The following is a 25,084-nucleotide window of genomic DNA, read 5'->3' as shown; positions in this document are numbered from 1 at the left end:
CATCCCCTTTATCATTTTCATCGCCCTTCTCTGCACCTTTTCTAATTCCACTATATCTTTTTCAGATACGGCGACCAGAATTAAACACAGAAAAAAGATATAGTGGGATTAGAAAAGGTGCAGAGAAGGGCGACGGAAATAATAAAGGGTATCAAGACTTTTGAGGCTTGATGACTTAAGGCCCCAATATCTTGGAGTATAACCTTGGCACATCAATCACACGAAGTCTCTATTATTTTTGTGAAGTCTCTTTTATTGAATAAATCACAGATAATTTACTCACAGATAGATGTTCTGAGGTGCTGCTCCAGGACACAGAGACTCCTTAATCTGAGAGCTGTTGGGGGTGAAGATCTGAAGAGAGGTAGATAAATTGCGGGGTGGGGGGGGGGGGGAGGATAGTTGAACAGGTAGAAATGGTTCAAAGCTGGATGACTGGAATGTGCGATATCTCATTAGGGAGGAGATATCTTCAAGGTAAAAAACCAGGTTCGTTACAGGGAGTTTCAGCAGGAAAGAACTGTCTGGAATGAGATGATCTGTACTCCATGTCTCTGGCTAGATGGTGTTGGAATGCCTCATGGCTGAAAGGACAAAGAGGTGTTGAGGCTTCACACAGGCTCAGGGAGGAGCAGATAGAGACCAATGGGGACAGAGCCTGCCATTGGGTAGCAAGGGGTGGCCCTAGAGGGCGGCTCTCGATTGGGGGGAAAGGTCATACCTGGCTGACCTCCCAGGACAGAGGTAGTGAGAATGACCAGGAAATGATAGCAGGAAGACAAAAGAACCAAGTTTGGCAGAGAGAGGGAGGAGGTCTGGGCAGCCTCATAACCAGTGGTAACAGTTCTTACACAGCCAAGCAAGTGTGGTTGCACTGCCTGTGAACTACATTACCCACAGTGCATTGCTCATGTATCTTTGCAGTGAGAAAGTGCAGCAATGATAGTCCTTAGAACTGAGAATAACAGTAAGAGCATTACACACATTTTAGGATCACGTTATAAACTAGTGCGAGGCTGTCGGAGGACAGAACAAAGGGGATGGGACGACTTCCCTATGAGGAAAGGCTAAAGCGGCTAGGGCTCTTCAGCTTGGAGAAAAGGCGGCTGAGGGGAGATATGATAGAGGTCTATAAAATAATGAGTGGAGTTGAACAGGTAGATGTGAAGCGTCTGTTCACGCTTTCCAAAAATACTAGGAGTAGGAGGCATGCATTGAAGCTACAATGTAGTAAATTTAAAACAAATTGGAGAAAATATTTCTTCATTCAATGTGTAATTAAAGTCTGGAGTTCGTTGCCACAGAATATGGTAAAAGCAGTTAGCTTAGCAAGGTTAAAAAAAAGTTTGGCTAGCTTCCTAAAAGAAAAATCCATAAGCCATTATTAAGATGGACTTGAGGAAAATGCACTGCTTATTTCTAGGATAAGCAACATAAAATGTATTGCACTGTTTTGGGATCTTGCCAGGTACTTGTAATTTCGATTGTCCATTGTTGGAAATAGGATGCTGGCTTTGATGGACCTTCGGTCTGTCTCAGTATGGCAACTTATGTACTGTAATGCCCTGTACACTGGCCAAATCAAAAAGAGTTTATCAGCTCCAACTAATTCAGAGTGCTGGACCATGACTGATAGAATGCTGCAAACAGCATTATCACATTTCACTCTTCCTTCAAAAGCTACACTGGTACCAGTACCTTAGAGGGCTAAGTTTAAAACTCAGTGTTTGATTTTCAAGATCCTCAGACAAAATGGGCCAGAATTCTTAAAGAATAAGTTAGCCTTTTACATACCTTTAAGACCTCTAAGGTCCTCTCAAAGATCATCACGATCTGTACCTTCGTCAAAAGAAATTAAACAATGTGATACCCACCAGCGAGCCTTCTGAGGAGTAGCCCCCCCACTCTGGAATTTACTCTCAGAGGAACTACGTATAACTCCAGACTACCTGTACTTCAGGAAGCAGGTGGAAGCCTGGCTCTTCTGCCAAGCCTTTAAAATGTAGGGTGACTGACTATACACTCACTCTGCATCTGAACTTGCTTTCTGCACACACTGTAACTTAGATCAGTTCCTCATCTCTTGCTTAACTAGACAATGAACTTTCCTTGGCTTTAACTAACCATCAAATTATCCCAACTAACTCTGTACAACGCATCTTGTTCCCATCATCTGCTCTTGATCCCTCAGCCATACGATAAGCCGTATTGTAGAAAATCCTTAGCATCATATCTCTGTTAGTTGAATGTTCTAATGATGCTTATTACATATAAGTTACTAATAACATTTGTATAGCGCTACCAGCCGTATGCAGCGCTGAACACTTGACATAGAGACAGTCCCTAGTAAAAAAGGCCCGTTTCTGAGACCAATGAAACGGGCGCTAGCAAGGTTTTCTTCGTAGTATGTATGTTTGAGAGAGTGTGTGTGAGAGTGACTGTGTGAGAGAGAAAGACAGAGTGAATGTGCGAGAGTGTGTGTGTGTGTGTGTGTGTGTGACATAGAGTGAGGCTGTCTGTTTCAGAGTGTGTGTGTTAGAAAGAATGAGAGTGTGCGGCAGGGGCCCCCCCTCCGTCTCCCGCCCTCCTTCCCCTCTCCCGTCTTCCCTTCCCCCCTTCCTTCCTTCCCCTCCCCCTCCCCTTTTTTCTCCTCTCCTCCCTCCCAGCTTCAGGGTCGTGGCCCTCCCTCCCTCCCTCCCACTGCCACATTCAAGCTGGCTCCCTCCCTCCCACTGCCATGTTCATGCTAGCTGCCTGCCTCCCTCCCTCCCATGTTTAGGCTGCCTCCCGTCCCTCGCTTCCTCCCAAGTGTCAGTGCTCCATTGTGACGCGAGGGCGGGGCGATGGTAGTCCTCACTTTCTTGCAGGTCGTGCTGGCTCCCTCCCTCCCAGTGCCACGTTCAGGCAGGCTGGGTGGCTGGCTGGGTGGCTGGCTGGCTGGCTGGCTCCCTCCCTCCGACGTTCAGGCTGCCTGCCTGCCTGCCTGCCTCTCTCCCTTCCTCCCACGTTTAGGCTGGCTCGCTCTCTCCCTCCCACGGTCAGGCTGCTTTCCTCCCTCGCTTCCTCCCAAGTGTCAGTGCTCCGTTCTGACGCGAGGGCTGGGCGATGGTAGTCCTCACTTTCTTGCAGGTCGTTCGCTTTCACGATGTTTCTGACGCCACGTTTTGTGGGCGATGCGATTCGTTGCGTGTAAGTGCTCCGCCCTCGACGTCATCACGTTGTGACGTGAGGGTGGGGCATACACTCATGGAGGAGTTTCGATCTACACAACTACAGGCTTCAATAGAACGTTGGGGTGTGTTTTATATAGAGAGATAATCATTAGTATTATGCTAATATTGTATTATATCTCTGGTATTTGAATTCCACTGCTGTTAAATGTGTTTATTTTAGATACTGTTTCACCACAGTTCTGTTATTAGGTTTCAATTTACTGTTTTCAAGTTTACCTCATTTATTACATTTATGTTTATTCTTGATTATTTTACTATTGTTATTGCTGTTAACAAAATTATAAGTTTTATATTAAACTGTACCTACTGTACACTGCCTTGGGTGAATTTCTTCATAAAGGCAAATAAATAAATATAATGCACATCAGTATGATCAGTGACAGATTTTCTTATAAGACATCATTAGTTGCCAGTGCTTGGATACAGCTGAAAATTTTAACTTTGGTTTTCAACCTTCTGTTGTCTGATTGCCCATTTTGGTTTCTAACCTACTGATCCCTACATTTCTTCGATCCAACAAACAGAATCAGTCGGTTATTCCATCTAATAAGATAATTTACTTGGACTCATTTGGACATTAGGCACCATATTTGTGGAACAAAATCAACATATCAAATCTGATGTTATGCATTCAATGTTTAGGAAGAAGAAGGTTGGCTATTTCAGATGTGTGTGTTCTTTAAATTAATTGTGTAATCTGCTATGTTTTGTTTTTGTTATTTTAATTTATGGTTCTTCTAAAAATAATTTTAGCAATTTTTGGTATCATCCTTTGAATTTATGTTAATTGTTTGCATGATTGTTTTATTGATTTTTGATTGCTTTTATTTTATTTTGTAAACCGCTCTGTTATTTACCATGAAGGGTGATCTATCAAATTATTAAACTAACCTAAACTGCTTCTGCAAGGAGCGTGTAAATGTGGCCGCAGTTACAAGACTGCCCTTGCAGTGAAAGGCTTGAAGATATGATGAAGTCGTGCACTATAGATTTTCAGTGGTTCTGAGACATGGTTGATGGTTTTGCCGTGTCTGCAAAGTGTTTTACGGTGGTGAATTTAAAATAAAAACTGAACATTGAGATGAAAGTTTCTTTTACTGAAGAAAGTTGCTGTAATGTCCAAATCCCAAACAGCTATGTTACTATGTAGATAAACGCAATCACAGTTTAAAAGAAATCTGAAATGCAGCTGAAACAGCCGGGCTGGTGCTTCAGGGAATTCTTGGAACCTCTGGGGGCTTCTTTTATCTCCTGGGCAGCAACGTTCCAGTTGGGGTTAATTTGTTCACTGATTCGGTGAACCACTTATTGGATCTATTTGAAGACAGACTCCAAATATAATGGACACTCTCCTGGCACCAAAGGGACTGTGAATCCACCAGCCTGCAGCCCACACTCCCAGTACTACTGGTGATGAGGAAAAAGGACACAGCCCCTCCCATTACATAGGGTTTTATAGTCTGAGCACAGACACCCCCACAGGACCATACTGCTCCCCTTTTCTGAGGCACAATAGAAATCAGGGACTCTTCAGACCCTCCTACCCATAATGTACAATAATACACAAATAAGCTTAACTTCAACAAAATGTAATGAAAAAAACCTCATAAGCCAACTAATCCCCAATGCTGAACATTTCCAACAGAATGATCAAGACCTGTGGATCTCTGGTGCCTGTGATAAGGAAACGCTCTTGATGAATTTTTATACATATTTATGTGATTTCTGAGAGGCACAAAGTAAACCATAAGAAATATGTAAAGCAAAATACATAACAAGAAACAAGAAAAGGAAAACGATGATGACAGCTGCACTGTGGCCGCATGGAGAAATCTTTCTCCCAAGATTAGCCGGCTGGGTCCCTTCCATATACATTAGCATTATAATAGAAAAATACATCCTGACATCCTAGAGTGGGATTAGGCAGCAGGGGAATGTGTCCACTTCCAGCTGTCAAATTAACATTCCAGGATCAGTGCCAGGGAGATTAGAGACAGCTATGCAGCCAGGAATCTAATTCAGAAGCATTACCAGAGGAAGGCTTGAGAAGGACATTAATTCGGCTGCACTGCTTCAAAGCTGTGGCCTCACCTGGACTTTCTTTCACACATGCTGAGAAGTAGCATTTTCTGAGAGAAGTGTAGTTTCAGGAAGTAAACCACACAAACAGATTTATTTACCGCCTTTTTGAAGTGCAAAGTGTTGCACTTGGGGTGCAGAAATCCACAGGAGATAGGAGGAAAGAGATTGATAAGCACAGCCCAGGAGAGGGACTTTGGGGTGATGGTGTCTGAGTATCTCAAGGTGACGAAACAATGCAACAAGGTGGTGTCATGTCCCCTACCTCAATGCAAGCGGCGTCCTCGGGCTGCGCGGGGTCCCGTCAACACGTACACTTGACTGGCACTGCCCTGAACCGTGTGTGTAGTTCTTCTCTGGGTTTGTTCAGAGAGCAGTGGTTGCAGGCTCCTTAATTGCTTTGCTTCCATCCAAGTAGATTACATCTAGCGCATGGCCTTCATCCATTTCTTTTGTCTCCCAAGCAAAGAAGTCAATGAGATTCGTTTGGCAGCATTTTCCTTTGGTAAAGCCATGTTGCCTCAGGTCCTGTAACCCATTGGCTTCTAGAAAGTTAGCTATCCTTTCTTTCAGCAGCGACTCCATTATTTTTCCTACCACCGACGTGAGACTTACTGGTTTGTAGTTTCCCACTTCTTCCCTGTCTCCATTTTAGTGAAGAGGGACCACAACCGCTCATCTCCAATCTTGCAGAACCTCTCCCGTCTCTAAAGATCTATTAAATAAATCTTTAAGAGGTCCCCCTAGGACCTCCCTGAGCATCCTGGGATCCCATCCGGCCCCATAGTTTTGTCCACCTTCAGATTCTCAAGCTGTTTATAAACTCTTTCTTCTATAAACGGCGGAATATCCATTCCATTCCCAGATATTCGGCAGCCAACCGCAGTCCTTCACCAGGGTTTTCCTCCGTGAACACCAAAGACAAGTAATTGTTTACCACTTTCACTTTATCCTCCTCACTCTCCACATAACCATTCTCATTATCTTTCAGTCTCACAATTCCATTCCTACCTTTTCTCCTTTCTCCAATATATCTGAAAAAGGTCTTGTCACCTCTCTTTACATTTTTAGCCATTTTTTCTTCCGCTCGTGCTTTTGCTAGCCATATTTCCCTCTTCGTTTCTTTGAGTTTAATCCAATAATCTTTTCCTTGATCCTCTCGTTGCGTTCTTTTATATTTCTTGAACAAAGTCTCTTTTGCTCTTATTTTTTCAGCTACTTGGTTGGAGAACCATATAGGCTTCCTGTTTCTCTTGTTTTTGTTTACTTTCCTCACGTAAAGATCAGTCACCATATTTATAGCAGCCTTCAGCTTTGACCACTGATGTTCCACTTCTCTTTCGCCTTCCTACTCCAACAGCTCCTTTTTCAGGTACTCCCCCATTTTATCAAAATCAGTACGTCTGAAATCCAGTACTTTGAGTTTTGTGCATCCACACTCCACCTTCGCCCTTATATCAAACCATAACGTGTGATGATCACTATTACATAGGTGGGCACCCACCCGGATATTAGAAACATTTCCTCCATTCGTGAACACTAGATCCAGCATCAACCCTTCCCTCATGGGTTCCGTCACCATTTGTCTGAGCAAGGCACTTTGATAGGCGTCCACAATCTCCCTACTTTTTTCTGATTCCGCAGACGGGACGTTCCAGTTCACATCAGACAAGTTGAAATCTCCCAACAGTAGCACCTCCCCTTTCATACCAATCTTTTGAATATCCTCTATCAGATCCTTGTCTAGCTTCTCCATTTGTACCGGAGGTCTGTAGATAACCTCTGTATGGATACAGGTTCCATCTTCTCTTCCCAGGGCGATCTATAAAGTTTCTTCCTTAACCCAGGTCCCCCGCATTTCAGCTGCTATGATATTGTCTCTCACATACAACGCCACTCCTCCACCCCTTCGGCCCTCTCTATCCTTTCTATAAAGATTATAGCCCAGTATAGTCACATCCCATTCATGGGAATCATTAAACCACGTCTCTTTAAAAGCAACAATATCCAAGTTTTCTTCAAAACATTAGGGCTGGCAAGTCTTGAACCTTTTTACCTAGACTACAAGCATTTGTGCTCATTGCTTTCCATGTGCTTATTTTTTTTGTTACATTTGTACCCTGTGCTTTCCCACTCATGGGCAGGCTCAATGCGGCTTATATATACACAGTAGAGAGTTGCACGGGGACAGAAATCTTACCCATCCCCGCCCGTCCCTGCTGGAATCTTACCCATCCCCACCCGTCCCCGCTGGAATCTTACCCATCCCCATCCATCCCCACAAAAATTTAACCCATCCCAACCCGTCCCCGCAAGAATTTAACCCATCCCCACCCGTCCCCGCAAGAATGTAACCCATCCCCACCCATCACTGAAAAATTTAATGGTACATAAAAGAAAATTCCAGTCAGCTCCCTCAGTCTTTCTCTGGATTTGAGCCACAGCACTGTAGGCAAGGAAGGAATGGAAGCTGAAACTTGGAACACTCTGGTGTGCACATGTAAGATTTGTCTCTGATTTACTGGCACTGTGTGCTGAGAGGTCACCACATGCACGCGCCAGTAGGTCAGGTGACATCTGATGTTCATGCCTGTGTCAGAGCTAAGGTCTGCTCATCAGCCCGGGAGCAAAGAGGATTAATTGTAACATAGTGAGTGACAGCAAATAAAGACCTGAATGGTCCATCCAGCCTGCCCAATAGTCACACTCATTATCAATTCATGATTAAATCAATGAGTGTGATATTATATACTTGATTATGGTCTTTCTTTTGTGTTTCTGGAACATAGACCATAGAAGTCTATCTGGCCCTATCCTTATGTTCCCACTGCTGGAGTTGTCGTTGAAGCCCACTCCAGTCTATGCGTCTTCTCATTTGTGGGACACAGATCGTAAAAAATTTGTCCAGAACTGTCCTTATGTTTCAGCCACTGAAGTTGCTGTCTAAGCCCTTTCCAACCCATCCTAAACCAGACTTCCATATATTAGACACAGACCATACAAAGCTGCCCGGTATTGGCCCTAGTTAATCATAGCCAGAGTCGCCATCTAAGCATTCCTTCACACATCCACACATATGCAGCCATTTAAGGTTAGGTTTTTTATAACTTCCATTTTCTAATTAAAGATCCTCTGTGTTCATCCCATGCCTTTTTGAATTCCATCATTATTTGTGTCTCTACCACCTCCTTAATGGAAAATTTTCCACATTTGTGCTGTTAAAGCAAAGAGGAAGAGGAGGAGAAGACAGCACTCAAAGAACTTGGTACTCAGTAGATGAGAGGCTGGTGCAGGTGTAGCTTACACTTCCACAGGAACCCTGCAGAACTGCTTCTGTCCCCACAGGAACTGCTTCTATCCCTGTGGGAATCCTGTGGGATTCCCACAAACCCCGTTCCTGTGCAGCTCTCTAATACACAGGTACTTATTTGTACCTGGGGCAATGGAGGGTTAGGTGACTTGGCCAGAGTCACAGGGAGCTGCCTGTGCCTGAAGTGGGAATTAAACTCAGTTCCCCAGGACCAGAGTCCACCACCCTAACCACTAGGCCACTCCTCCTCCTTAGTGAGTTTAGGTGGTTTTCTATATTTAGATGACCTTTCCCTCTGCCATCAAGTTTATTCTGGGGGTGACTCCGAATTCCCTTGTTTCCTTTTATCACCCCCGTCTTCTAGTTTAAATGTCTAGAAACATACTATCTGAATTTCTCCCCAAGGATCCTTTTTCCCGTCACAGAAAGATGTAGCCCATCATTACAGTACAGCCTGTTATTTTTCCACATAATACCCCATGCTCCTATGTAACTAAAACCTTCTTCTTTACACTAAGACTCAAGCCACTTATTGCTCCACTGTTTTGCATACTCTTTCCTCTCCCTTCCCCCATGTGGGAATTACTTCAGAAAAAGCCACAGTCCGAACCAAAGATTTCAGTCCCTCCCCAAGCTTCTGGAACTCTCTCTGTGCTGTAAACATGCTATTGTTGGCCAGGTCATTTGTCCCCAGGTGAATTACAACATCAGTATTTGAAGCCTCACTCTCTTCTCGATCACTTTCAGTATTTGGTCGGTACATCTGGTCGCTGAAGATCCTGAAAGGCATTTCACTAGGTTGGAACCTAAATTAATGCCTCTGATAATGGACACATGCATTCAATTTAAAATCTTTATGCTACTTTATAAAACCCTCTATGGCTTGGCTCCTTATTTAGTTGAGTGGATTAATATTTCCAACAAAAGATCGTATGTTGTTACATTTTCCAAACCCTAGTAACTTGAGAAATGAAACATAGTAATATAGATGAGGCATATTTTCAAAGCACTTAGACTTGCAAAGTTATATGGAGATGTTTTCGAAAGAACATCTAAATCAGAATTTGGATGTTTTACAAAAACGTCCAAATTCTGAACAGGAAAGAAGGTCATTTTCGAAAAAGATAGACATCTATCTTTTGTGTTCGAAAATGCTATGGACGTCTTGTGATTTCCATGTTCTTTTTTTGTTTTTTTTTTGGTCCATTTTCCAACAAAAGACGTCCAAATGCAACCTGTCCAAAACAGAGGAGGAGTGGCTTAATGGTTAGTGCAGCAAGCTTTGATCCTGGTAGTATGGGTTTAATTCCCACTGCTACTCTTTGTGACTTTGGGCAAGTCAAATGCACAAGGAGCATTTTTGGATGTAAAACATCCAAAATCAGAAGAGGAAAGGTCATTTTCTACAAAAAAGTCTATCTTTTCCTTCTGATTGGAAAAATGTTTTGTGATTTGAGGGAGTAAGGGGAGGTGAGCCCCGAGTCCCTCCAGTGATCATCTGGTCATTTGGGGCACCTCTTGTGTGGAGTAGGAGAGTAGCCTAGTGGTTAGTGCAGCAGCCTTTGATCCTGGGGAAGTGGGTTCACTTCCCACTGCAGCTACTTTTTATAAAAACAGGTCTAGCTCAGTTTTAGTCCTGGACGTTTTTGTTTTGTTCCATTAAGGCTGAAAGACTTCTAAGTCTTAGGAACGCCCAAGTCCCACCTTGAACACACCCCTGGCACGCCGCCTTAGATTTAGACGGACTTCAGAGAAAGACGTCTAAAAATAGGTTTTGAAAATACTGATTTGGACTTCTTTGTGGGATGAACGTCCAAATGCAGACTTATGTCACTTTTTGGACGTTTTTCTCTTTTGAAAATGAGCCTGATAGTAACCTATGGAACTTTGTAAGTCTAAGTGCTTTGAAAATGAGCCCTCAAGTAACTTAGTAACATAGTAGATGAGATGTCGTCAGATAAAGACCTGTATGGTCCATTCAGTCTGCTCAACAAGATAAACTCATTACCTACAGTATACATACCTGTTCTTGAATTATTCTTGCCATCTTCAGGGCGTAGACCATAGAAGTCTACCCAGCAATGGCCTTGTTCTTAAATTGCTGAAGTTGTTGTCAAAGCCCCCAAAGCTCCACTCCGGCCCATCCAAATCTAATTCAGCCTCCATCAGGGCACAGAGCGTAGAAGTCAGCCCAGCACTATTTTCTCTGTGGGTTTTGCTTATCAGGCCCTGACTATTTGGAATTCACTCCCTACTTATATTTGAGAAATTCGGGATTATTTGATTTTAGGAAGTTATTAAAGACTTTTCTTTCTAAGAAATTTTTGAACGTTTAAATCAGTGGTGTGCTGGAGCAGGCTCTCACAGGCTCGCAAGAGCCGGTTGTTAAGTTTTTAAGAATTTTGGGAGCCGGTTGTTAAAGTAAGGCCCTCCATGGCTACTTTAACAACTGGCTCCCAAAATGTGGGCTTGGGCCCCCTGCTGAATTCTCTTTTACTTTGCTGGTGGGGATGCTGAGCCCTGCCAGCCAAGTAAATAGACTACTGCTGCTCCCCGCTCCTTGTTTCCAGCTCTGGGCAGCAGGCTGGGACTTCTCAAGCATGTGAGAGAAGTTCCAGCATGCTGCTCAGAGCAAGACATTGGGAGTGGTGGCTGCCAGCAAAGGTATGCCTAGCGTGTCCGCACGAAGGGAGGGAGGAGAGAGAGACAAGTGTTGCTCCCCCCCCCCCCCCGGCACTTCCAACTGCAGAGCTGGCTACGTCCGGAGAGCCTGTTGTTAAAAAATTTACCAGCACACCCCTGGTTTAAATAGACTTTGATGTCACTATTAGATAGCTCTGTTGTTAGCTTTGAATATATGCCTGGTTATCTTTGATCTTGTGGTTTGCATAGAACTCTAATGGAATATAAGAATTTTTATATTGTAATGTTATCATGAAATGCTGTGTTTTTTTTATAAGGCTGAAATAGTTTTTGATGTCCTGGGGTAGTGGAGTGAGGGCAATTTGAGTGGAGGAGTGGCCTAGTGGTTAGGGTGGTGGACTTTGGTGTTGAGGAACTGAGTTCAATTCACACTTCAGGCACAGGCAGCTCTCTGTGACTCTGGGCAAGTCACTTAACCCTCCATTGCCCCATGTAAGCTGCATTGAGCCTGCCATGAGTGGGAAAGCGCAGCGTACAAATGTAACAAAAATAAAATTGTGGGTTAGAGGGGGAGAAGCTAGTTCTTGATTTATTCAAATGCTGAAAGAATTTTAATTTAATATTGACTTTAAAGTAAGAACTATATAAAAGATAACTATTTATCATTGTATAGGCTGGTGTAGGTAGACCATCTGCATAAAATTCCCCTGGAACATCTCAAAAGTCTTGTTTTTGAGTCACATGGTAGCAACAGATTTTCTGCTGTGCCTCCAACTTAAGCAGTCACCCTGCGCCCTCTGCTGGCAGCTTTGTGCAGTAATATAGGTTTCTTTGATTCATACGTGGTAGGAGTCCCCTGTTCTAAGATATTGGGGGAAAATTGTAAATTCATTAATTGCATAACAAACACAGGACCCTGAGAATGTTTTGTTAGTGTCCCTATGATGGGGTCAGTCCTAAATTGATCAACCAGGGGCAATTATTATCCATTTCATTTACACCAATAATCAAAGCAAATAACAGATAATTCTACTTTGATTATTTACCCTGAGATTTGCACCTGCCTTCTCTGGGGGTAATGTTTTACCTAAAACTCAATACTCCACCCTCTCTCCACCTCTGGGCATATCTGTAGGGAAAATACAAGAGAATTAGAACATATAGGGGCAGTAGGGTTACTGCACGGGTACCGCGTGGGAAAACAACACTACTATTAGGTGCTTTAGTTCTGTTTTGGCGTGCGCCATTTTCCACGCTAGAAAATCATTTTTATTTTCTAGCTGGGGGGAGGGGGGAGTAGGCAATCCCAGTGGTAATCGGGCAGTGTACAGCCATCATCATGATAAATATAATTTATTATATAATACCACCTAAATGTAACGCCCTGACCTGGGCACTTCTGGGTTCGGGATCAGACTTGCCTGGAGCCTCCCGAGGGCAATCACCGTCGGACCATTAGTTGCTTGGTGCTCGGTGCTGCCACCTGGGGAAAGAAGTGTTAGCGGGTGGGATTACCCTCTTCTTCCCTAGGACATCCAAAAACCAAGTCCAGCTGACACTGTGGGAATTGAAACTGGCTCTTAATCTGGCAGGTTTGAATGATACTTATAATTTCTCAAGTCCAGTAACCACACTGAAGTCAGCAGTTCATGCAAACTCAAATTGTTTAGGGGAGAGTATAGACCAATATGGTTTCTATATCTTTTGGAAAAGAATCCACTGTGAATCTCTCTGTTCATCTGCTCTCATCCATTCCATGGCTAGTAAATAAGTCATGTACATAAGTAATGCCACACTGGGAAAAGACCAAGGGTCCATTGAGCCCAGCATCCTGTCCATGACAGCGGCCAATCCAGGCCAAGGGCACCTGGCGAGCTTCCCAAATGTACAAACATTCTATACATGTTATTCCTGCAATTGTGGATTTTTCCCAAGTCCATTTAGTAGTGGTTTATGGACTTGTCCTTTAGGAAACCGTCTAACCCCTTTTTAAACTCTGCCAAGCTAACCGCCTTCACCACGTTCTCCGGCAACGAATTCCAGAGTTTAATTATGCATTGGGTGAAGAAAGATTTTCTCTGATTTGTTTTAAATTTGCTACACTGTAGTTTCATCGCATGCCCCCTAGTCCTAGTATTTTTGGAAAGTGTGAACAGACGCTTCACATCCACCTGTTCCACTCCACTAATTATTTTATATACCTCTATCATGTCTCCCCTCAGCCGTCTCTTCTCCAAGCTGAATAGCCCTAGCCTCCTTAGTCTTTCTTCATAGGGAAGTCGTCCATCCCTGCTATCATTTTAGTTGCCCTTCGCTGCACCTTTTCCAATTCAACTATATCTTTCTTGAGATGCGGCAACCAGAATTGAACACAATACTCAAGGTGTGGTCGTACCATGGAGCGATACAACAGCATTATAACATCCTCACACCTGTTTTCCATACCTTTCCTAATAATACCCAACATTCTATTCACTTTCCTAGCCGCAGCAGCACACTGAGCAGAAGGTTTCAGTGTATTATCAACAACGACACCTAGATCTCTTTCTTGGTCCGTAACTCCTAACGTGGAACCTTGCATGACGTAGCTATAATTTGGGTTCTTTTTTCCCACATGCATCACCTTGCAATTGCTCACATTAAACGTCATCTGCCATTTAGCCGCCCAATCTCCCAGTCTCGTAAGGTCCTTCTGTAAGTTTTCACAATCCTGTCGTGAGTTAACGACTTTGAATAACTTTGTGTCATCAGCAAATTTAATTACCTCACTAGTTACTCCCATCTCTAAATCATTTATAAATATATTTAAAAGCAGCAGTCCTAGCACAGACCCCTGAGGAACCCCACTAACTACCCTTCTCCATTGTGAATACTGCCCATTTAACCCCACTCTCTGTTTCCTATCCTTCAACCAGTTTTTAATCCACAATAGGACATTTCCTCCTATCCCATGACCCTCCAATTTCCTCTGTAGCCTTTCATGAGGTACCTTGTGAAACACCTTTTGAAAATCCAGATACACAATATCAACCGGCTCCCTTTTGTCTACATGTTTGTTTACTCCTTCAAAGAATTGAAGTAAATTGGTCAGGCAAGATTTCCCCACAATACACCAAAAAGCCACAGTAGGCACTTCAGCCAACTTCCAGTGTAACAATGTGCATTTCCAAGGAATGAGTAATGCTTTTTGCAAAAAAAAAAAAAAAAGGTTGGGTATCTTGGCTTTAACTGGAAGTACCGAAACAACCTCAAATAAAAGGTCAGCACAAGGAGTAAGAGAGATGTTTAGTAAAGCTCCTCAATGGTTATAGATGTTGGACCAAAATGTTCTGATGAATGGATAGGACCAGAACATATGACCAAAAGTTGCTCTGTCCTGTTTATATTTAGAACATTCATCCATGGGGGAGAATACGGAGGCCGTATCTTACTAAGGATGTAAAAAGAACTGAAGCGGTGCAAAGAAAAGCTACGAGAATGGTATGGGATTTGCGTTACAAGACGTATGAGGAGAGACTTGCTGACCTGAACATGTATACCCTGGAGGAAAGGAGAAACAGGGGTGATATGATACAGACGTTCAAATATTTGAAAGGTATTAATCCACAAACGAACCTTTTCCGTAGATGAGAAGGCGGTAGAACTAGAGGACATGAAATGAGATTGAAGGGGGGCAGACTCAAGAAAAATGTCAGGAAGTATTTTTTCACGGAGAGAGTGGTGGATGCTTGGAATGCCCTCCCGCGGGAGGTGGTGGAGATGAAAATGGTAACAGAATTCAAACATGCGTGGGATAAACATAAAGGAATCCTGTTCAGAAGGAATGGATCCTCAGAAGCTTAGCCGAGATTTGGTGGCTGAGCTGGTGGTGGGAGGTGGGGCTGGTGGTTGGGAGACGGGGCTAGTGCTGGGCAGACTTCTACGGTCTGTGCCCTGAAAATGGCAGATACAAATCAAGGTAAGGTATACACAAAAAGTAGCACATATGAGTTTATCTTGTTGGGCAGACTGGATGGACTTTGCAGGTCTTTTTCTGCCGTCATCTACTATGTTACTCACGTTACTATGAAAGCTCTGTGAGGGAAAAATGAGCTTGCAAAAATAGTTTGTATTATAGTTCATATAAATTATTATTGTAAATGCTTTTATAAATAACTTTCATGCTCTTTTTTAAAAAAATCCTCAGTGATTGTACACTGTAGTTCTGTACTCCATTTCACAGCCAGAATATTATAAGCAAAGCCAGAATGACACCAATGTACACCCTTCTGGAGCAAAGATAGATGTACTTGGGCCTGAGCATCCAATCCAATGTGTTCATTGAGTTTTTCATATATAGCACACACTCTTCCCTCTCCCTCTCTCTCATTCTGGCTCTTCCTCTTAAGCCTTGTTATATAGGATTTGTCTCCATAGCCATTAATAGTATGTCTGTTATTGGCTGTTGACAGGCTAACATGAAAGTAATGGAGCTTGGCATTTCATGATTGGTCCAGCTTAATGAGGGTTAAGTCATGGGGCTTAGTCCTATGATGCAAAGGCCTAGTCAGCTTAAGCATACAAAAACTATTCTCAAAGGGGAGTCTCCACAGACCACCCTTTCTTTCCATCCGCATGGGTGGGCATAAATGTACTAGATCAATGTGACCTATTGATATTGCACCTTGGTTCTTCTGTCCCATGATCTCACCCAGAATAAACACTTCAGCTCCACGTTGCAATATGTATTCTGGTACAGAAGCTATAATGCTTAAAGCTTAATTCTCTTTAAAATGCAGTTCAGACCTGGTCTGAAAAGCTATGTATATAAACCTAACTTCTCTTGTAGCCTACTTGTGACCTGGATTGGCCACTGTTGGAAACAGGATACTGGACTAGATGGACCGTTGGTCTGACCCATTACGGCTATTCTTATGTATGTTCTTATGTACAAGCCCAAAACACACCAAAACTAACCATAACAATTATAAATTTGTCCATCCACAGCCAAAAGACGGGATCAATACAATTCGTCCTAAAAGAAAGGCTGTAGAATCTGGAGAGATTATTCGAAGGAGGCCTTCAGAGCAGTTCAGTCTTGCTTCCAATTCTGCTCACCGCATCACATGACCTCTCCTAGCTTATCAGGTTTAAAAGAGGGTTGGACAGATTTTGGGAGGAAGAGCCTATAATCTGCTATTAAGGTAGATCATTTGTAAATATGTTAAAAAGCAGCGGTCCCAGCAAAGACTCATGGGGAACCCTACTATCTACTAGTGCTGTCCGATACAGCTAAAAAAATGTTCGATTCGGTACGATTCGATTCTTTCAAAAAATTTGGTTTTTCAATTCAATTTGATTCGATTTAACTAGATTGAAATAGTGAGAACCACATGCAAATATTATATCACAACGGGTAAAACAAAACAGGCAGCAGCAATTGAAGAACTGTGAAAAAAAATGGGCACAAACTACAAAGTTTGTAATTGCTGCTTCTAGCAGCTACAATAATTTGTGAAGCTGTTTTAGTGATATTCAATTGTTATTTCTTTTTGTCTTCACCTTTTAAGGCATTGCCTATCCAACTGAAACAGCTTTAGACTTGTTACATTCGTGTTCATCTCACTTCCTCTCTCTCCCCTTCCCTCCATCCATGTGCATCTCCTTCCTCTTTCTTCCCTCCCCTCCATCCATGTCCAGCATTTCTCCTCTCTCCTCTGCCCTCCCCTCCCATCCATGTTCAGCGATTCTCCTCTGCTCTCCCCTCCATCCATGTCCAGCAAAGCTCCTCTCTCCCCTGCCCTCCGCGCCATCCATCTATATCTAGCAACTCTTCTCTCTCCCCTGCCTCTCCTCCATTTATCCATATCAAGCAATTCTCCCCTCTCTCCCCTGCCCAACAATTCTCCTGTCTCCCCTGCCCTCCCCTCCATGTCCAGCGATTTCTCCTCTCTCCCTGGGCCCTGCCCTCCCCTCCGTCCAGTGATTTTCCTTTGCTTCCTATACTCCCTTCCCATCCATGTCTAGTGACTCGTCCCAGCCCCCACCTGCCCCCCCTTTTCAGCCCGCGAGGTCCGGTTCCAACCCCAGCCCCACCTGCCCGCCCTCTTTTCCCCCAACATCCCCCTTTTCATTCCTGCCACCCTGCATGGTTTAAATCTTTTATTTTACCTCAAGTCACAGCGGCGGCAGTGAAACCAGCAGGCTTGTCTCTAGCCTTCCCTTCCCTCTCAGTGTCCTGCCCTCGTGGAAAGAGGAAATTACATCAGAGGAAGGCGGGACACTGAGAGGGAAGGGAAGGCTTTGAATTGCAGATAAATTAAATAACTAGAAATTTCTTTTTCAAGCTGCATCAGGTAAGAGCTATTCAATCTTCATGAAGAGCTCCAAGTTTTAGGATTATTGCTCAGTGTATTCAACTCCCCCAGTCAGATTATTGCAACTTTCTGTATAACACTGTTTCCGTTAAGTTGCAAAAAAATTACAACATGCTGATTTTTAAATTAAGAACATTTGAAAGAACCATCTCACTTCTGGATAGTTTTCATTGGCTTCTCATACAGTCACGTATTGATTTTAAAATAGTTTCTAAGGGGTCCTTTTATTAAGCTGCAGCAAAAGGGGGCTTGCACTGGCATCAATGCATGTTTTGACGTGCGCTGAGGCCTCCGTTTACCACAAAGGCTGCTGTTTTTTTGTTTTTTTTTAAAGAAATGGCTGTGCGTCAAGTGAAGCACTTGCTGTATGGCCATTTCGAGGGGGGGGGGGGGGGGAAGAGCCCCAAAAGGCCTTGCACGAGGTGTTCTCAGGCATCCTGTGGTAATTTTATTTTTTAGCACTGGAGGAGAGTCTGGAGCAGAGAGAGGTGTGTTCTGCAGTAATTGATCGCCACAGCTACATCAGCTTATACTAACTGATTAGAATGTGGTTAGCGCATGAGTCCTCACCACCTACAAAACAGTGGTGGTGGTCGTGGCTGACGTCCTAATGCTCATTAATAGAAAAACTCAGAAATTCGGCCATTTTACCCATGTGGTAACAAAGGCCTTAGGGCAGGCTTACTTGGGTCATTCTCACGTCCTAAGGCCACATTTTACTACACTTTGGTAAAAGACCCCTAAGTGTTTTCATGGCCAAAATTCTGAAGACCTTCTGCGCTTACTAATTTGAGAGATGTTCTGAAGCTGAATTTAGGTTACCCTTCTATGAAAAATATATGCTATAGGAGCAATCTTTCTCATTTCAAAGCGTGAAAGTCTGGAATAATATTCCTCATCCTATTTTATCTTTTTCGCAAGGCATTAAAAACGTATCTATTTCTAGGCAATAGGCAGAAATTGTTCGTATATTAGATGTATCAGCTGAGAGTTACTGTTTGTAATTTTCCCCGTAATCTGTCTTCCATCCTACAAGATAAAAGTGGAACAGAACATCTGCCCCATCCCCAACCCTTGTTATCTCAAGCTGCCTTCTCCCATCCTAGCATCAGACCTTTCCCTCAACCTCTTCTGCTATCCCACCAACTGCCATCAACAGCTGTGTGTCAGCCCCCAGACCCCTTATCCCACCTCTAGCCCCCATGCCAGCTCCAAGCCCCAAGATCAGCATTAGAGCAATAGTCCACTTGTCCAAAATCTCTGCTTCCTCCCCAGATCCATTACTACGTCTCCCTCTCATTTCCCTCCTTCCTGTTATCCAGCATCTCTCCCTCCCACTTCTTTCCCCCCTATCCCGGGGCCCCGGATCTCTTCTCCCTCCCTCCGCTGGCATCTCTCCACCACTTTCCTCCTTCCCTGCCTTCAGCCTGTCCCAGAGCCTTTCCTCTGATATTTCTCCCCCACTTGGAAACAGGAAGTCAGGAGTGGAACTGCTGACAGAGTGTCTTGTATATTGCAACTTACTGAGATATGGTACTGTCCTCTTCTCATCTTTCTGCTCTTCTTTCAGAACCACGAGTGAAGTTTCAATGCCAACTGGAAGATGCAGTGGTTTACGAGAGCGATGATGCTATTTTGGTGTGCAGGGTGCCAGAGGCCTCTGTGTCCACAACATGGTACATGGAGGACCGGAAGCTACAAACAAGCCAGAAGTACGTGATACGGGAACAGGGCACACTACGGCGTCTCATTATACGTGATGCCTGCATGGACGACGATGGCATTTACCTCTGTGAGATGAAGGGTGGAGGAAGGAGTATTGCAGAGGTAACAGTTAAAGGTGAGTTTGGATTCTGGGTTTATGGTATTAAGGGATTGTTGGAGAATGTCTGTATCAGCCATTAGTTAAAGGGAGTATACAGATGTGAAATCTGTTAATCTTTTCCTTTGTGAGATTGCTCTCATACCTTCTTGATGGTTGTGTCATCTGAACTGGCAACATAGCATCTAATAGATTATTCCAGTGGCATATCCATAAGCCTCCAAATGTGGCTCCTACCCCATAATCATGAAAAGGAATAGCCTTCAATTTCAGCATGATTGAGGGGTGGTTGCCAATGTCCCTTGACCAAGTCTTAAATTGAAATGCAATGATTCAACAACTTGCTTCCAGTCTGAGGGGTACAAATAATAGCTGGAATATACTCTACAGTAATCGGTGAAATACACACTTTGCAGATAAGCACAGAATAAGTGTCATCCCTTCAATGATTTCTGGTCTCTAATTCCACAGGTACATATGCAATAGAGTGAATCTCTTTATATTTTTTACCTTGTCTGATTGACTTTGATACATTTTACAAGGTTGGTTCACAGTTTCTTCTTTGTATGTTAAGTAATGATGTAGGGTCCCTAGAAGTACACTACTAATTTATTCATGACATTTTGGTATGACAACAAGATGATTACTCATTTCAGCTCATATGACACATTGGCTTCTACTTGTCTGTTTCCTAGGGCGACTGTATTGCTTGTTTTTGTTTCAGGCTTATGGTAACAACTGGGGGTTCAGTAAACAGCCCACATGCTTCACAAGAGTGTGCAGACTTTCTGAAGAGTACAGTATTCAAGAAAAGAGAAATTTTGGGGGGTTTCCCCATACTTTTCGGCTACAACAGCATGAAATGAATTTTATAAGAATGTACATCCCTGCTAATGACACAAGTAGTATATCTTACCGGCATTTCTCAGAATTGATTTTGACAGGTGACACGCCCACTTCTGGGTTCTCAGCCAATCAGTAGTGAGGACACACCCAAAACATGCCCCCCTCTGATGACATCATTGTCCAAGTCATGCCTACCTCACCCCCTTTGATGACATCACTGGATATGACATCTTGACCCACTTTTTTTGCACAGGTCCACCTCTTGCACCACCTTATTTGCATAGCCCCACCCAATTTTGGTGATGTCACATGGAGTGTTGTAATAGCCACACCCATTTACCAAGATTGGGGCCACTACTTTATACATCACTTCCTGTTTCCACTACTAGCTGCCATGGGGTCATGTGACGGGAAGTGACACCACCCCCTACAGCCTCGGTGGAATTTATTTGCAAATGCGTAGCTTAAACTTTTTTTCTCACAGGAAAGAAAAATAGGAATTTGTTTTTCTTTTTCTTAAAAAAACAAAAGGACATCTTTTTAAAGCTGGATTGTGTTAGGTCCATCTGCTTTTAAGAACGACAGGCTGTACAAAGCCTCTCTGCTTTTTTTCAAGAGAGATCGCAATGGCTCTGTTGTAAAAATAGATTAAAAAATCATTCAGTCTGCAACCACCCACATTTATTTATTTATTTTATTGCATTTGTATCCCACATTTTCCCACCTATTTGCGGGCTCAGTGTGGCTTACAATACATTATGAAAAATGGAAATACAATTTGTTACAATTCAGGTTATGGATTACATTATGAGGGTAAGCAAGATAAGGTCATCAACCCCCCTCCCTTTTCCTAGCCCAACAGTCATAGTAACATAGTAGATGACAGCAGATAAAGACCTGTATGGTCCATCCAGTTTGCCCGAAGAGATAAACTCATTATATAAGATATGAGGTGATACAACGTATGTATAACTGAACTTGATTTATCCATTCTATTTTCGGGGCAAAGATCATAGGCATCTGCCTGGCACTGTCCTTATTTGAAGTTGTTATTGAAGACTTTGATAAGCTCCTTTTCAGCCCATCTAAATCTATCCAGCCACGATAAAGGCACAGACTGTAGAAGTCTGCCCCGTACTGGCTTTGCTTCCCAAATTACTAGTGTTGCCACCTAATCTCCACTAAGCTTCTTTGGATCATTTTCTTCTAAACAGGATTCCTACATGTTTATCCCACATATTTTTGAAATTCCGTTACAGTTTTCATCTCTGCCACCTATCACTGTAGGGCATTCCAAGTATCCACCACTCTCTCAGTGAAAAAATACTTCCTGACATTATTCCTGAGCCTGCCTTCCTTCAACCTCAATTCATGTCCTCTAGTTCTACCACCTACCCGTCTCTGGAAAAGGTTTGTTTGTGGATTAATACCTTTCAAATATTTGAACGTCTGTATGATATCACCCCTGAACCGCCACTGCGAAAGGTTCCATTGCCATAGTGTTATGATCGTGGTCAGAACCCCTCTCAAACTTACCTTTTTCCTGGTGGTCAGCTTCTTAGCTGGCATCTGTTTCCTGTGTCTGTCCTTTCTGAGCTAGCTCTGTCTCTCTATGCTGGCAGCTTCCAGCAGCATGGCTCTAATTGTTTCACTATACTGCACCTGTGTGTGTGGACTGAGTTAGCTCTACCTCTCTTTGGGTGTACTGGCTTCAAGTGCTTCACGGTGCTGCATTGGTGTGGGTTGGGCCTCTATGGATTTCAGTGTGCTTTCTGTGTTTCAGGGTGCTGCCTGGGTCTAGAGAGTGTGACATCATCAGGGAGGGCCTTGATAAGGAAGTGGTGTTCTTTCCTTCAGAGCCTTTGCAACGGTGGTGTTTGCTTTAGGTAGGGTGGTGCAGTGTGCACTTCTGACTTTGTGTCTAGTTTCCCTGCTTGCTTTTGCTAAGGTCCAGGTTAGTGTTAGTGCAGTGTGCACTGGTGTCTGTGTGTTTAGCTTTCCTGCTTTTCCCTCTTGGTTTTGGAAGCACCTTGTTAGTTTTGTGTCTAGCTTGCTAGGGTAGTGCTTAGGAAGCACCTTGTTAGTTTTGTATCTAGCTTGCTAGGGTAGTGCTTAGGAAGCACCTTGATAGTTTGTGTCTAGCTTGCTAGGGTAGTGCTTAGGAAGCACCTTGTTAGTTTTGTATCTAGCTTGCTAGAGTAGGGCTTAGGAAGCACCTTGTTAGTTTTGTATCTAGCTTGCTAGGGTAGTGCTTAGGAAGCACCTTGATAGTTTGTGTCTAGCTTGCTAGGGTAGTGCTTAGGAAGCACCTTGTTAGTTTTGTATCTAGCTTGCTAGAGTAGGGCTTAGGAAGCACCTTGTTAGTTTTGTATCTAGCTTACTAGGGTAGTGCTTAGGAAGCACCTTGATAGTTTGTGTCTAGCTTGCTAGAGTAGTGCTTAGGAAGCACCTTGTTAGTTTTGTATCTAGCTTGCTAGAGTAGGGCTTAGGAAGCACCTTGTTAGTTTTATGTCTAGCTTGCTAGAGTAGTGCTTAGGAAGCACCTTGTTAGTTTTGTATCTAGCTTGCTAGAGTAGGGCTTAGGAAGCACCTTGTTAGTTTTGTATCTAGCTTGCTAGAGTAGGGCTTAGGAAGCACCTTGTTAGTTTTATGTCTAGCTTGCTAGAGTAGTGCTTAGGAAGCACCTTGTTAGTTTTGTATCTAGCTTGCTAGGGTAGTGCTTAGGAAGCACCTTGATAGTTTGTGTCTAGCTTGCTAGGGTAGTGCTTAGGAAGCACCTTGATAGTTTGTGTCTAGCTTGCTAGAGTAGTGCTTAGGAAGCACCTTGTTAGTTTTGTATCTAGCTTGCTAGAGTAGGGCTTAGGAAGCACCTTGTTAGTTTTGTATCTAGCTTGCTAGGGTAGTGCTTAGGAAGCACCTTGATAGTTTGTGTCTAGCTTGCTAGGATAGTGCTTAGGAAGCACCTTGATAGTTTGTGTCTAGCTTGCTAGAGTAGTGCTTAGGAAGCACCTTGTTAGTTTTGTATCTAGCTTGCTAGAGTAGGGCTTAGGAAGCACCTTGTTAGTTTTATGTCTAGCTTGCTAGAGTAGTGCTTAGGAAGCACCTTGTTAGTTTTGTATCTAGCTTGCTAGGATAGTGCTTAGGAAGCACCTTGATAGTTTGTGTCTAACTTGCTAGAGTAGTGCTTAGGAAGCACCTTGTTAGTTTTGTATCTAGCTTGCTAGAGTAGGGCTTAGGAAGCACCTTGTTAGTTTTATGTCTAGCTTGCTAGAGTAGTGCTTAGGAAGCACCTTGTTAGTTTTGTGTTTAGCTTGTTAGTATAGGGCTTAGGAAGTTCTTTTGTTAGTGTAGGCCTAGGAGTGCCCTGGTTAGTCCAGTTCCTTGGAGCACTGCTGTCTCTTCTGTTTCCAGTCCTGGTCCTTGTGTCATCCGGTATCCGGTAAGTCCTGCCGGCCTTTCGAACCCAAGGGCTCAACCCTTGGGGGGGGGGAGGGTAGTGGCCAAGTGCAGGTGAAGCTGTACGGACCAGTCCAGTGTGCTCCAGTCCAGTGTGTTCCGGTCCGGTGTGTGTTCCAGTCTGGTGCGCTCCAGTCCAGTGTGTTCCGGTCCGGTGTGTGTCCAGTCTGGTGCACTCCAGTCCAGTGTGTTCCAGTCCTGTGTCCTCCAGTCCGGGGGATTGCAGTCCCGTGTTCCAGTCCTGTGTTCTCCAGTCCGGGGGATTCCAGTCTGTGTGTTCCGGCTCGCTGGGCGGTGCCTGCAGTCCCTGCCGGTGCCGGTGTGTTTGCCCAGCGTTGATAGGTGGGTTTTGCCTGCTGCTGTCGCTCCTCGTCAGCAGCCCAAGGGCTCAAGTTTGCTCCAGAGCCCGGCCCCGCGGGCTCTGAACCTGAGAACCTGACACATAGCAAGCAACAAGGGAGATAACGGGCACTCCTGACACATACCCTTAGTTAGAGGAAACAACGCTGAGTTCCCTCCATTAATACGAACACATGCTTTGAGAGAGGAATAGAAAACCTGAATCCAGCCCCAAAAACCTATACCCAATCCAAAGCGCTCCATCACCTGATAAGGTAAAGTTTGCCTTTTTGCAGATGATACTAAAATTTGTAACACGTTCAAATACTTGAAAGGTATAAATCCGCAAACGAACCTTTTCTGGAGATGGGAAGGAGGTAGAACGAGAGGACATGAAAGGAGAATGAAGGGGGGCAGACTCAGGAAAAATGTCAGGAAGTATTTTTTCACGGAGAGAGTGGTGGATACTTGGAATGCCCCTCTGTGGGAGGTGGTGGAGATGAAAACGGTAACGGAGTTCAAACATGCATGGGATAAACATAAAGGAATCCTGTTCAGAAGGAAGGGATCCTCATAAGCTTAGCTGAGATTGGGTGGCAGTATAGTGCTGCATGAGTCTGGTAGCGCTTTGGAAATGTTGAGTAGTAGAGCCGGTGGGGGGAGGCAGGGCTGGTGGTTGGGAGGCGGGGCTAGTGCTGGGAAGACTTATACGGTCTGTGCCCTGACAATGGCAGATACAAATCAAGGTAAGGTATACACAAAACGTAGCACATATGAGTTTATCTTGTTGGGCAGACTGGATGGACCGTGCAGGTCGTTTTCTGCTGTCATCTACTATGTTACTATGTTACATGAAATGCCAATGAACGCAATCAAAGGCTTTCTTGACATCTAAGCTGAGAAGGCACATTGGAACCCCACCTCGCTGTGCTAGGTAAAGTAAATCTACCACCCAGCAGACATTATCCATTGCCTGACGACGAGCAACAAAACTACCTGA

The 25,084-nt window shown here is 43.8% G+C and overlaps 1 protein-coding gene across 1 annotated transcript in view; it reads left to right on the top strand.

The window, feature by feature from the left end:
• Positions 1-25,084, top strand: part of OBSL1 (obscurin like 1) — a 78,624-nt gene that overhangs the window by 6,498 nt on the left and 47,042 nt on the right. The window contains exon 3 of the mRNA XM_030210894.1: positions 19,192-19,461. Coding sequence (XP_030066754.1) covers positions 19,192-19,461 — 270 coding nt within the window. The remainder of the gene's footprint in view (positions 1-19,191; positions 19,462-25,084) is intronic.

The sequence above is a fragment of the Microcaecilia unicolor genome, chromosome 7, assembly GCF_901765095.1.
Source record: "Microcaecilia unicolor chromosome 7, aMicUni1.1, whole genome shotgun sequence".
In the NCBI taxonomy this organism is placed as follows: Eukaryota; Metazoa; Chordata; class Amphibia; order Gymnophiona; family Siphonopidae; genus Microcaecilia; species Microcaecilia unicolor.
This window is presented reverse-complemented; position numbering and strand designations above follow the sequence as displayed.